Here is a 15125-nt window from a genome sequence, read left to right as displayed (position 1 = left end):
CAATGTGATGATTCTGAGGTGCTCCTGGCATGACGGGACTGGGGAGCATCCAACGGGGTCGCCGCTCTGGCCGCGGCCTGTCTCCGCTGTCTGTGTCCTGCAGCGTCGTCGGGGAGATGCTGGAGGTGGAGCACGTCCTTCTCACACCCTCGCAGGGCAGATGGGCCTTCTGTTCCCAGGAGCAAGTCTCAAGTGCGTGGCTTGTCAAGGGGAGGGAAGCGCTCCTCCGGTGGTGTGGCGGTCGTGGTCAGGCCGATGTGGAGGACTCTGGTCGGTGGGGCTCCCAGCCGCCTGCCTTCCCAAGGGCTCCTCAGCACACTGGCACTTACCTGGATGCCCAGCCAATGGCAGGCCGAGACACCAAACACAGGAAGATGTCTGCTCGGAGCCTTACCTTGTGTACGCTTTTGGGGTTTTCCAGCCACGCATAGTACATTTCCTCCACATAGTTGGAGCTAGTCCCGCTGAGGAAGGGCTCAGCAGCAACGGGGGCGGTATAGCCCCGAACCTGCCCGAACGTCCTAGCTGCGGCCGGTCTGTTTTGTGAAAACGTCCTCACAGTCTGGGAGGCCGTCAAAGGCCTCAACTTAGCAGCACAAGTCCTTAAGTGAAACATTCTCGTCCTGAAGCCTCTCGCGAGCGTCTGCACAAGAAAGGGAAGAGAAGTCAGAAAGTGTTTTAGCGAACAAGGCCACCAGGAAAGACTGGCGGACACACCAGGGACCCTGCGCCCCGCCCCAGTGCCCAGGCCCGCGCTTGACATGACACCGAGGGGGAGACGCAGCTTCGGTCTCATAGGAGGGAAGCGAAGCAACGATCGACATGTGATACTTGTCAAGTCTGTGCATCGTGTGACACAATCACAGAAAAGGCAACAAGGATTATTCAATGGGATTAGATCAGGATTAATTACAAAGCGAGAAAGACATTTTCTTTTTTTGTTAAAAAAATTTTTTAGTGTTTATTTTTGAGAGAGAGAGATAGACAGACAGACAGACAGACAGAGTGTGAGTGGGGTAGGGTAGAGAGAGAGGGAGACACAGAATCTGGAGCAGGCTCTGGGCTCTGAGCTGTCAGCACAGAGCCTGACATGGGGCTCGAACTCATAGACTGTGAGATCATGACCTGAGCCAAAGTCGGACGCTCAACTGACTGAGCCACCCAGGTGCCCTGAGAAAAACATTTTCTAATCTATCCTGGAACTACTGAGCACCTGCTGGACCCAGAGTGCTCTGGAAAGTACAGAGAAACTAGAAAAACACTGTGTTCACCCTCAAATAATTTATCTTTTTTTTTTTTTAAATTTTTTTTTTTCCCAACGTTTTATTTTTGGGACAGAGAGAGACAGAGCATGGACGGGGGAGGGGCAGAGAGAGAGGCAGACACAGAATAGGAAGCAGGCTCCAGGCTCCGAGCCATCAGCCCAGAGCCTGACGCGGGGCTCGAACTCACGGACCGCGAGATCGTGACCTGGCTGAAGTCGGACGCTTAACCGACTGCGCCACCCAGGCGCCCCTCAAATAATTTATCTTGAGGCAGAAGAGAAAACAATCATAAAAGAATCAGTAGAAGGAAAGAGGTGGAAAAGTGTGGAAGGGGCCCAGAGGAAGAGCAAGAATTGTCTGATGAAAGACAGGGAGGGTGGGGTGAGCCGGGCAGGACCACACGGAGGATCCTGACACCCCACACACAGCAAGGCCATGTTTCACAAGCACTGGGTGGGGGGGAGGCAAGGGGGTTCTGCCAGGGGAGTGAGTGGCTCTAACAAAGGTTCAAAAGGAAAGTACGCACAGCCATGGTTAAAGAGATGTCTACCTGCCCTGTGCCGCTAGACGGTCAGCAATGAGACACGACAGGACTCCACGAACCCCACAAACCCCCTAGAAGCCAGGTGCCAGCTCCTCTACTTATGGACTGCCTTTCTGAGTTTCAGTTTCTTTCTTGAAAGAAAGTCCCCAAGGTCACAGGGCCATCAACAGCAGAGCCAGGATGCAAACCCTGTCTTCCTGTTCTGCCTGGCCCTTCAGTGGCTGGAGAGGAAGGGAGAGGCCAGGGCGGGAGGGCAGGGAATCCGGGAGGGAGGGGGGAGAAGGGGCCATTTACTTGCTTCTGATCTGAGTGGACCTTGTGCTTGGCGGTCATAGTGCTTGACGGTCATAATTTTACTAAGCTTAACGTGTATACCTGTCCAACACAGCCACACTACAAAAGAAACAGCTGTATCCACCAGACCATGCGAGAGCCAGACTGTTCCCAGGGTACCCTGAACCACTTGCAGCCATGTCTAAGAACCCTGCGTGTCTGAGGGCAGGGGCCCTATGCTGTCCTCCTCCCAAGAATCCTAGCTGCCCAGGGGCACCTCTATTCAGACCCCGGAGACCCCAGGAGGGCGGGAGGCAAGGCTCACCGCAGCCCCCTGTCCAGGGCTGCCCTGTGTGCTGCTGGCCTAACACATCACTCACGCCAGAGCCTCAAAGTAGGTGCCCTGGCTGGAGTCATGCACCACCCCCCACCTACCGGAGGGAGATCCAAGCTCTGAAATGTGCTGAGAATTCCCCAGAAATACATGTTGAGTAAACTACCCTCTGTACTGTTTACAAGAACTCTTCCTCTTGGCCCCAACACGATCAGAGTACATATAAGGCCTGTGATGGAGAGGGCACCCAGCCGGCTTTGTGGCTTGGAAGAGACAGGTCAGCAAAAGGAAAAAGCAGGGGGGGTGCCTGGCTGGCTAAACCAGTGGAGCATGTGACTCTTGATCTCGGGGTTGAGAGTTTAAGCCCCACGTTGAGTGTAGGTATTAATTAATTCAAAAAAAAAAAAAAAAAAAAGGAAAAAGCAGAACATGTGCTCTGAAAACCAACAACAAATGAAAACTTGCCCATTGAAAATTAAAGATGGACGGGGGTGCGTGGGTGGCTCAGTCGGTTAAGCATCCGACTCTTGATCTCAGCTCAGGTCATGATCTCACAGTTTGTGGGATCGAGCCCTCTGTTGGGCTCTGTGCTGATAGACAGCGTGGAGCCTGCTTGGGATACTCTCTCTCTCTGCCCCTCCCCCGCTCATGTGCTCTCTCTCTCTCTGTAAAATAATTAAAAAAAAATTTTTTAAAGATAGACAGGCCATGTATTTTGAACATGGCCCCAGAATGCAATCGTAGCCTGTGTTTTGTTTTCACTCAAGTCGCACGTTCCACATTCAGCCGGCAGGTCTCCCGGCCCCTTGCCCCTCGCTCATTCACAAACATGTCAAGGCAGACCAGCACCTTCACACACAGTGATGGCAGAAAGCATGCCTGCTGCTCTGGACATCAGTCTTCTTTCTCTTATTTACGTCCAGAGGAAAGTGCTCATGTCTCCCCTCTGGTGTTGCTGCCCTCTGGACCTCCAGAACCACGCAACCGTCTCTGAGTCGGGCTCTCCTCCAGGAACACAGCAGTCTCACTTCCATTCACTGTCATCATTCAGCTGCCGTGGTGCCCAATTATACAAGGACCACACTGACAATCACAAAACCACTCGTTTCTTCTGTTCCACCTAAAGTTGTCCTTCCAATCCCACGTGCAAATGAACCGTGTTCTCTAGCTGTCTGCAGTCACAGAGTCTGCTGCCCAGTGCAGTGACTGGGGCAGATTGCAAGCATCAAACTTCCCTCGAGATGACTCATCACAAAGACTGTCTGTCAGCATATTGCTCGGGACCCCTTACCTCCACCCCAGGGTAACCAGGAGCAGCTGTTCTCTGTCCACGATCTGATGGATCCAGAGCAGACCCTGGGGTTACATTCAGACTTTGGAAGAATCAGTTTCCGTCCTTCCAATTCCAAAGTCAACTGTAAGAATAGCGTGTTCTTTGCTAGAGACATTCAATTGTTCAAACACTTTCATGAAACCTTTGGGCTGTCCCAGAAGTCCAAGTGTTCTGACTTTCATTTGGATGAGTATTTCTATTTCACAAAGGTGCCAAAAAATTCTATGGGGAAAAAGTAGTCTTTTCAACCGATGGTGCTGGGACAAGTGGGGTTCCACAAATAAAAGAACAAAATTGGACCCTATCTCACACCATATCCAAAATTAACTCAAAATGGACAAAGACCCAAACGGAAGAACTAAAAAACTGTAAGACCCTTGGAAGTTTCATAATTTCCAAGTTAAAATGGAGTAAATCTTTGTGGCCTTGAGTCAAGTAATGGATTATTAGTTAGGATACCAAAAGTACAAACAAATGAAAAAACAGATAAATTGGACTTCATCAAAATAAAAGCCACGGTTTGTTGTCACAGGACACCAACAAGAGAGAGGAAACACAAACAGAATAGGAAAACATATGTACAAATCATATGATTACGTACAGAATACGTGAAAAAAAACTCTCTTTTTAAAAATGTTTATTTTTGAGAGAGAGAGAGGGACAGAATGTGAGTGCAGGAGGGGCAGAGAGAGAGAGGGAGACACAGAATCTGAAGCGGGCTCCAGGCTCTGAGCTGTCAGCACAGAGTCTGATACGAGGCTCAAACCCACAGACCATGAGATCATGACTTGAGCAAGTCAGATGCTTAACCTCCTGAGCTGCCCAGGCGCCCCCCAAAAAACACCTCTTGTAATTCAATAGTAAAGGGAAATATAACTAAATCAAAAATCTAACAAAGGATATGAACAATTTTCCAAAGAAGATATACAAATAGCCAATAAGCACATTAAAAGTTGTTCGAAATCATCATTCATTAGGAAACTTCACATCAAAACTGTAAGAGACCGCTTCACGCAAGGAGACTAGGTATAATCAGAGAGAAAATCAGTGTTGAAGACGTGGAGGAACTGGAGCCCCCTGCACCGCTGGTGGGAACAGAAGCTGGTGTAGCCGTCGTGGAAAACAGTTTGGCAGGTCCTCAAAGAGTTAAACAGAAAGTCACCATATGACTCAGCAATTCCACTCCTAGATACATAATGGAGAGAAACGAAAACATATGTGTACACAAACATTTGTATGTGAGTGTTCACAGTGGCATTATTCATACTAGCCCCAAAATGTAATAGAATGGGCAATAAAAAGGAAGGAAATACTGTTATGTGCTGCAACACAGACAAACTTCGAGAATGTGAAGAAAATCATCCACAGAAAACATACTGTGATTTCACTCCTGTAAAACGTTCAGAAAGCCTGCGGGTGGCTGCCCAGGGCTGGGGGACGGCAGGTGGGGCCGAGTGCACACACGGCTGCTGATGGGTGTGCAGTTTTTTAGTTTGGGGGGGTGGTGCGGTGAAGATGCTCCATGACTAGATTGTACTGATGGTTACACAACCTTCTAACATACTGGAGAATTCCCCATCGTAAAACTTCAACAGGTGAATTGTATGGTATATGAATTGTGCCAAAAGTTGTTTCAAAAAGAACTATGGGGCGCCTGGGTGGCTCAGTCAGTAAGCGTCCGACTTCAGCTCAGGTCATGATCTCGTGGTTCATGAGTTCGAGCCCCGCGGCGGGCTCTGTGCTGACAGCTCAGAGCCTGGAGCCTGCTTCAGATTCTGGGTCTCCCTCTCTCTTTGCTCCTCCCCCACTCACACTCTGTCTCTCTCTCAAAAATAAACATTAAAAAAAAATTAAAAAAAAAAGAACTATGTCTAAGAAAAAATAAAAGTGAGTCTACCAGTATCAAAGTGACACTACTTGTGACCCATAATTTCAAGACGCAGGTCTAAACCTGTCCACTTGAAAAAACAACATTTAAGATAAACACAAACCAAAGCAAACTTTGTTTTTAAGGGTTCAATCTACTGCCCCTCAGAACCTACATGCTGATGTTAGACAGGACTTTATCTGTGCCTGGACCTTCCCCAGCTGGGCACACACTTTACCCAAGGCCACCTCCCCATACACAGAGTGGAGAGATAAACTGACTCCTGATGCCTATCAGGGTCACGTCAGCTGGGCAGGGGTGCAATTAGAGAGGCAAGGTCTAGCAAGCACAGGCTGGGCAGTTCCTCAGGAAAGGAGTCCCAGGAAAGGAGCACGCGATCACGATGTGATCATTCCCTGTGCATGTTACTGACAGCAGTTTTAAAAGCATAACGACTTATCTTGAAAACGTTCCCCATTCTCTTCTGTTAATGGTTTTGGATGCAGGAAGATTCAGGTAACAAATCAAGAAGACAACGCATGCTACGTGCCTGCACGGCCACCTTTATCGTACTTCCTGCAGCTGGACACAGACAGAAACGTGCACAGAGAGCACAGACATCAACTGTCCCCTCGCTGGCAGACAATCTCAAAGAACTCAAGTCTTTTACTTGGGAAGCCTCATCCAGCAACAAAATGAGGGACAGGGAGGTAGTGAGGAGCACTTTTCAGTGCAAAGGACTCTTGTCGGTACCAGGTAGAAACGATGGTCAGCCCACAGGACACACGGGCAAAGTGACCACGTTGCTGTGCAAGCCTCAGGCACATCGCAGGCTCTGCATTTAGGCTCTTCTGCCATCAGGTGTGTTCCCTGGCATCGCTTTTTGTGATTATGATGCAGAAGTGAAAATACTTTTGCACACTTTAAAAGTATTCTACGACTAAAGAATTACAACTTACCGGCAGGAAAAAGACCAACTCATCTCTCTTAAAAACCAAGTTCCCAAGGTGCAAGGTTCCCAGATTACCATGGAGTGGGCAACTGACCAGGTTGCTGGGAGAGACTTCCACCTCCGAGGTCAGAACCCCCACCAGGTTTTGGGGCGCCTTCACCCAGACTGCCACTGTGCGGTGCTCTGGGGTGCGGCCAAGCAGGCATTCTTCAATGACCAGAGTATAAATGATTAAGTATTTATTAAAGCAAGGCTATTTGTCAATATTTATTAAACATTTTAAAGGTACATAAAGGACTTGTTTCTCACTAAATGCAGCCAAAGAAATAAGACATTACACTTAAACCCAACAAAACAGGAGTGGAAAGGGATCTGGGGGCTCGAAAAGATACAGCATCAAGTCCTCAACTTTCTTTCTGCCTCACGTATCCCAGACTAGGTGCTGAAGAAGCTGGCAATCCAGAAATGCCGACTGATGGAAACAGAAGCCCCTGCTCTCTCTGATCAAAGGACAGACATTTCTAGACAATAACTGCTCTACTGCAGCCTGCAGCTAACCCCACAGAAAACACTGTGGCCCACCACTACCCCAACTGATGGTGTCAGAGAAGATCCGGGGCTTCCATCCCCACCGGATGACCCCCACCAGGTCCATGGAGGCCAGGAAGGGGCCTGCAGTCCACCTGTGCCCTCAGCAACAGGGCAGCACCCCTCCTTTCCCACGCAGGGTTGAATCACAAAGGCCTACTGGGGAACGTTTACCCACACAGCAATAACAAGGAGTCCCTCCCTGCAGACACCAAGGAGGCTGGGTGGGGAGCCTGGATTCCACCCTTGCCCAGCAGTAATGAGGCGGCACCCACTGACACCCAGCAGTGTCAGCAGAAGCCTGTGTTCAGACATTTAAGATCCAGAGTCTCACATACAGAACACCCAAAATGTCCAAAATTTAACCAAAGATCACTCATCACAACAAAAAGCAGGGTGATCTCAACCAAAACAAAAAAGGACAATCTATAGACACCAAGAAGACAGACCTGTTAGAAATATCTGGCAAAGACTTTAAAGGAGCCCAGCCTCAAAACACTTCCTTGAGCAACTATGAACAAGTTTGAAAACAAGTAAAAAAAAAAAGAAATTAAAAGCCTCAACAAAGAAAGAGAAGACATAAAGAAGAACCAAATGGAAATTCAGAACTCAAAAATAACCAAAATAAAAAAATCTGATGGGTTAAATTGCAGAATGAAAGGACAGAAGAAACTCAGAGAACGTGAAGATAGAACAAAAAAAAGTCCTCAGGTTGAACAGTAAATACAGACTGAAAGAAAAATGAACAGCATCTCAGTGACATGTAGGACTATCATACAAGATTTAATGATGAATGTGAATGCCATCATATTAATGATGACATGTAAATGTCATCAGAATCTCAAGAGAAAAAGAAAAAGGGAGGGGTGGAAGGAGTATTCAAAGAAATAATGGCAAAAATTTCTCAAATTTGGCAAAAGACAACCACCTAGAGATTTGAGAAGCTGGGTGAACCCCAAAAAGAATAAACCCAAAGAAATCCACTGTAAGACACACTATAATCAAACTTGATTAGAAAAAATTTTTTTTTAGTGTTTATTTTTGACAGAGAGAGAGAGAGACAGACAGACAGAGCATGAATGGGGGAGGGGCAGAGAGAGAGGGAGACACAGAATCTGAAGCGGGCTCCAGGCTCTGAGCTGTCAGCACAGAGCTCAACATGGGGCTTGAACTCACAGACTGCGAGATCATGACCTGAGCTGAAGTCAGACGCTCAACCGACTGAGCCACCCAGTCACCCCCCCAAAATTTTTTAATGTTTATTCTTGAAAGAGGGAGAGAGAGAGAGAGAGAGAGAGAGAGAGAGAGGCAGAGAGAGAGACACAGAATCAGAGGCAGGCTCCAGGCTGAGCTGTCAGTACAGAGCCTGACATGAGGCTCGAACTCACTAACTGTGAGATTATGACCTGAGCTGAAGTCGGACGCTTAACCCAGGCGCCCCCCTAATCAAACTTGAAAACTACAAACAATTTGAACAGCGTATTTCTCACCAGAAACTATGGAGGCCAAGAGAAAGTGGCACAATTCGTTTCAAGTGCTGAAGGAAAATCATTGTCAACCCAGAATTCTATGTCCAGTGAGAATATTCTTCAGGAATGAAAAGGGAATCAAGACATTCTCAGATGATGAAAAACTAAGAGACGATAGGCAGACCTACCTAAGTGAATGGCTAAATGAAATTCTCTAAAGAGAAATGAAATGATAAAATGAGGAATCCTCCTTTAACAAGACTATCTAACATCTAAGTGGTTAGGTCAGCTGACCAAAGCTTCATGCCTGCTTTTTTATCCAATCTGAAAATCTCCACCTTTTAATTACCTAATGAATCATGTTTTAGAACATTTACATTTGATGTGATTTTTGATATGGTTTAGGTTAAATCTATCATCTTGTTTTTTGTTTTTTATTTGTTCTATTTGTTCTCGTTTTCTTTTTCTGTTTTCTTTTGTGTTAAGTATGTTTTATCATTCCATTTTATCTCTCTTGTTGGCTTATTGTATCTCTTTGCCTGTCAGTGATTGCTAGTGCAGTATCCTAAACTACACATACACATATGTACAGATGTACAAAAAGATCTACACCATACTATAATAAAAAAAAAAAAAGAATCCTCCAACATCATGAAATAACAAAGAATAACATATGGGTAAATATAATTTCTTTCTCCTCTTGAATCTTCTAATTCTGTATAATGGATGAAGCAAAAATTGCAATATGTCTGATGTGATTCTAAACATACGTAGAGGTAATACTTGAGACAATTTTAAATGAGGGAAGGGTAAAGAAATGTAAATGGAGGCACGCTTTCTACACTTCACTCAAACTGATAAAATGGTAACACCAACAGACTGTGATAAATTGTGTACATATAATACCCTGCCAATCACTAAGAAGGCCATATAAAGAGACATTCTCAAAATCAGCGTTTATAAGTAAAAGTAGAATTTTGACATGTGTTCAAATAATCTGCAAGAAGTCAGGAAAAAGAAAGCAGAGAAACAAAAAATAAAGAAGATTAAAAAAATGACAGGCTCAGGGCACCTGGGTGGCTCAGTTGGTTGAGCGTCCTACTTGGCCTCAGGTCATGACCTCACGGTCTGTGAGTTCAAGCCCCGTCTCGGGCTCTGTGCTGACAACTCAGAGCCTAGAGCCTGCTTCGGATTCTGTGTCTCCCTCTCTCTCTGCCCCTTCCCCACTCATGCTCTCTCTCTCTCTCTCTGTCAAAAATAAATAAACATTAAAAAAAAATGACAAGCTCAACTCCTAATATACCAACAATTACATAAAACGATCTAAATACAGCAATTAGAAGACACTGATTGGCAAAGTGAGTAAAACAGGATACACCTATATGCATGTCTACAAGAAACTCAAGTCAAACAAAATTATATAGAATAATTGAAAGCAAAGAGATGAAAAATTACATATCATGCAAATGTTAATCAAAAGAAAGCCGAAGTGCTATGTTGTCAAAGTAGACATCAGAGCCAAGAAAATCTGGAGACAGAGACATTATACGATGATAACAGGTCAATCTACTAAGAAGATACTGCATGCATCAAACAACGTAAGGGTAAAATATGTGAATCAAACTACTAAAAAGATGACAAACCTACAATTATAATTGGAGACTTCCAACTTCCAATGCCCTCTTTCATCAAGAGGTAGAACAGCTAGACATTAGATCACAAGTATATAGAGGAATTTGGCAGAAGTACAAACTACCACAATTAACCCAATATAAAATGATTTTACAACCCCACTATTGAAGAAATGTAATGTATAATTAAAAATCTTAAAAAGTAATTTTCTGGCCTAGATGGTTTCACTGGGGAATCCTACCAAATGTTCAGAGATTAATTAATTCCAATCCTACACAATCTCCTCCAGAAAATATGAGAAACCAATTCATTTTATGAAACTGATATTTCCCTGAAACCAAACCCAAAGACAGTACAAAAAAAAAAAAAATGCTTCAAAGTAATATTCCTCATGAGTACAGATGAAAAAAAAAATCCTTAACAAAATTCAGCAAATAGAATCAAGGAATGTATAAACACAATTATACTCCATGACTTAGTGGGGCTCATTCCAGGAATGTAAGGTTGGTTCCATATTCAGAAAAACAACATAATCTATCATACTGACAAGCTAGAAAAGAAAAATCACAGGAGGGGCACCTGGGGGGCTCAGTCGGTTAAGCGTCCAACTCCGGTTCAGGGTCATGATCTCACAGTTTGTGGGTTTGAGCCCCACGTCAGGCTCTGTGCTGACAGCTTGGAGCCTGGAGCCTGCTTCGGATTCTGTGTCTCCCTCTCTCCCTGCCCTTTCCCCATTCACACTCTGTCTCTCTCTCTCAAAAATAAAATAAACATTAAAAATTTTTTAAATCACGTGATCATATCAATAGACGCAGATAAAACATTTCACAAAATTCAACAGCTACTTATGATAAAAACCCTCAGAACAGTAGCAGAAGGGAATGTCAATTTGATACAGCACATCCACAAAAGCCTACAACTGACATTATACATAACAGTGAAAGACTGAATACTTCTTTCTAAAGTTTTTTTTTAACGTTTATTTATTTTTTTGAGAAGAGACTGAGCAGGGGAGGAGAAAGAGGGAGACAAAGAATCTGAAACAGGCTCCAGGCTCCGATCTGTCAGCACAGAGCCCGACGCGGGGCTCAAACTCACAGACCGCGAGATCATGACCTGAGTCAAAGTCAGACGCTTAACCGACTGAGCCACCCAGGCGCCCCTCTGAATACTTCTTTCTAAATTTTTTTTTTTTTAACGTTTATTTATTTTTGAGACAGAGAGACAGAGCATGAACAGGGGCGGGGCAGAGAGAGAGGGAGACACAGAATCTGAAACAGGCTCCAGGCTCTGAGCGGTCAGCACAGAGCCCGACGTGGGGCTCGAACTCACGGACCGTGAGATCATGACCTGAGCCGAAGTCGGACGCTTAACCGACCAAGCCACCCAGGTGCCCTTGAATACTTCTTTCTAAAACCGGGAGCAACACCGCGGAGGACGTCTATGCTCATGCCTGCTACTCAGCACAGTACTGAGAACGGCAGCCAGAACAAAAACGCAAAACACGAAACTAAAAAGCATACAGATTAGAGATTAGGGAAGAATACTATATCTGTTTGCATATGGACATGGTTGTCTTGATATAAAATCTCCAGGAATCTACAAAATCACAGAACCAACAAGTGAATTTGGCAGGATCATAAAATACTAGACGAACATACAAAAATCATTAACATTTCTATATGCTCTTAACACAAGAAAACCAAACCTTTTAAAAAAAGAAATATTAGGGGTGCCTGGGTGGCTCTATCAGTTTAGCATCCAAGTCTTGATTTTGGCTCAGGTTGTGGGATCGAGTCCCTCATCAGGCTCCAGGCTGAGCATGGAGCCTGAGATTCTTTCTCTCTCCTCCTCTGTCCCTCTCTCCCAATTCATATGCACATGTTCTCTCTCTAAAGAAAAAAAAATAAATAAAATGTTAGAAAGGATTATTTAGTGTAAGTCTAACAAAACAAGTGCAGGACCTGTATGCTAAACACTACAAAACACTGATGAAAGAAATAAAAAAATCTAAATAAATGGAAAGACACACTGTTCATAGATGGGAACACTGAACACGGGAAAGATTTTGATCATCTCCAAACTGATATATAGACACAACACAATTCCTATCAAAATCCCAATCTACCTAATTTCAAGATTTATTATATAGCTACAGTAATCATAAACCATGAGGTATCGATGGACCAAAAGTCCAATGGGACAGAACAGAGAACTCTGAAACAGACCCACATAAACACAACAAATTTCTGACAAAAATGCCAAAGCAATTCAACAGAAGAAGTCTTTTCAACAAATGGTATTGGTTGGCAACCAATGAATGGTATTCACAGGCAACCCCACCTGAAAAATAAAACAAAAAAAAACACCTCAAACTAGACCTCACACCTTATTTGGAAATTAATTCAAAATGAATCAGAGATTTAAATGCACAACACAAAACTATGGAACTTACAGAAAAGTACCTAAGAGAAACCCTTCAGGAACTAGAGCTAAGCAGAGTCCTTAATTTTGACACCAAAAGCATGATCCATAAAATGCAAAATTGATAAACTGGACTGCATCAAAATGAAAAACTTTTCCTCTGCAAAAGATCCTGTTAAGAAAATAAAAAGATAAGCTACAGATTAGGAGAAAAATATCTGCAAATCACGTGTCTAACAAAGGACTGGAGTATATAAGGAATTCTCCAAACTCAACATTACAAAAAAAAAAAATCTATCATAAAATGGGTAAAAGACTCCAAAAAAGGCATAACTCAAGAAGATATACGGACGGCAAGGAAGCACATAGGAAAATGTATGACGTCACTAACCATCAGGGAAATGTAAATTAGAACCTCAATGACACATTACTACACGTCTATTAAAATGGCTAAAATAAAAAAACAGTATCATCCTGATGTGCTGGCAAGGATGTGGAAAAAGTGGATCTCAAATACACTACTAGTGGGAAGGTAAAATGGTATAGCCACTTGGAAAAACTTGGCTATTTCTTAAAACAGTAAAAACGCAACCACTCTATGTCCTAGTAATTGCACTCCTAGGCATTTGTCCCAGAGAAACAAAAACTTATGTTCACATGAAAACTTGCATATGAATGTTTATGGCAGCCGTATTCATAACTGCCAGAGAATGGAAACAACTCAGACGTCCTTTATTGCATGAGTCAACTGTGGTACATCCACAGCCTGAAAGGAACTACTGATCCAGGCGACAAGCTGCATGCACCTGCAGAGAATCATGAGTAGGAAAAAATCAATCCCAAAAGGCTACATACTGTGATTCTCTTTACATAACATGCTTTGTTTGCCAAAATCATAGAAATGGAGAGATTAGTAGTTGCCAGTAGCTAAGGACACAGAGGCAGGAGGGAACAGGTGTGGCTGTAAGAAGGCAACAGGAGGGATCCTTGTGACTACGGAAATAGTCCATATCTTCACTGTTACCTTAGGAGTGCAGGGAGGATGGGTGTGGCAGTGTGCTGAGGATGGAGGAGTACTGACTACACAGGGAGCTGAAGAAATTAAGGACTCTCGAGGGTGTCAACCCAGGAGCACAGGGAGAAAAATGGGTGTGGTGAGGTACTGCATAGGGCAAGTACTGAGTACAGGGTGCTGCAGGGTGATCTGCTCGACTGTCACCCCAGGGGCTCAGGGAAGATAGGTGAGACAGGGTACTGAGTACACAGGGTGCTGCAAACATTAAATATGCTCAGAGACCTCCTCAGGAGTGCAAAGAGAATGGGTTTGGCGGGGTACTGAGCACATAGGGTGCTGGTCCACTCGAGGACATCATCCTAGCCATGCAAGGAAGATGGGTGTGGTGGGGTACTAAGATGGGTCCTGAATATACAGGGTGCCGGGGAAGTCTGCTCAAGGGCGTCTCCCCAGGAACAGGGGAGGATGGGTGTGGCGGGGTACTGAGTCCGGAGACGTACTGAGCACGAGGGGTGCTGAGCAGGGTAAACACATTCTAGGGCGTCTCCCCAGCGGCGCCCGCAGCTAGAACAGGGGCGGACCCCGCACAGGCTCTGGCGTGGAGCACGGGCCGTCCCATCAAGGGCGCGCCACCCTTCCGTCCGCGCAGAGGACAGAGACGGGAGGCTCCCTCGTGACGCCTCCTCGACCTTGGGGGTCACCCCAGTCTGGCGCCCGTTCCCTCACATCCGCCGCGCGTCCCGCCCCCCCGCCCGCCTCAGCCAATCGCGCGTCGCTCCGCGCCCCCCGCGACGCCCGCGCGCGCCCGCACCCGCCAATCTCTGCCTGTCAGGCGGCGCTCGCCGCGCCAATGGCTGTCACGCCCGTCCGTCAGGTCCCGTCCCGCCCACCTCCCTCCGTCAGCCCTGCTCCATCCGGCTTCACTCCCTGTCACCGCAGCGCCAGTGACAACGAGGACGCGGCGCCCTCGCCCTCTGCTGCATCCCCCGCCTCCTACCCAAGGGCGCGGGTCTTCTCGCACCGGGCCAGGCCCGGGGGCAGCGCGCGCTTACCTGTCCTCTGCTCAGCTCCACCCGAATGAGGCGCCGACACCCCACTCCGGGGCACCAAACTCTTGACCCCGCCCCGGCGTGTGGCGTCAGCACGCAGCCCCGCCCCTGGAGGAGAAGGCCCACCCCTGCCGCCTGGGCGTCATAGAGCCGCGCCGGCGTTGCTGCAGCGAATGCCAGTGGCTTGTGGTGGGCGGGGCGGGTTCGGGTGCTGCTGAGCGCTGGGTTTTGCGCGTGCCCAGTAGTGTCGCCGGCGGTGGGCTCCCTGCGGGGGTTGGCATGGTCCGAGCGGAAGGAGACGGTTGGACGGCAGGCCTCGGCGCGTCGCGAGTGGATGTTGAGGCCGTCGTGGACGTGAAGGCTTCTCACAGGGGCGGCGG

The 15125-nt window shown here is 46.3% G+C and overlaps 1 protein-coding gene across 2 annotated transcripts in view; it reads right to left on the bottom strand.

Moving 5' to 3' along the window:
- OGDH (oxoglutarate dehydrogenase) overlaps nt 1-14858 on the bottom strand; it is a 63968-nt gene extending 49110 nt beyond the window's left edge. For both annotated transcript variants that reach the window (XM_049641175.1, XM_049641174.1), the window contains exons 1-2: nt 14749-14858; nt 395-643 (exon numbers count right to left, since the gene is read on the bottom strand). In XM_049641175.1, coding sequence (XP_049497132.1) covers nt 395-616 — 222 coding nt within the window. In that variant the 5' untranslated portion in view covers nt 617-643; nt 14749-14858. The remainder of the gene's footprint in view (nt 1-394; nt 644-14748) is intronic.
- Nucleotides 14859-15125: the final 267 nt, after the last annotated feature.

This window comes from Panthera uncia, chromosome A2 (genome assembly GCF_023721935.1).
Source record: "Panthera uncia isolate 11264 chromosome A2, Puncia_PCG_1.0, whole genome shotgun sequence".
Taxonomy (NCBI): Eukaryota; Metazoa; Chordata; class Mammalia; order Carnivora; family Felidae; genus Panthera; species Panthera uncia.
The sequence above is the reverse complement of the archived record's forward strand: the minus strand, read 5'-3'. Positions and strand labels throughout refer to the sequence as shown.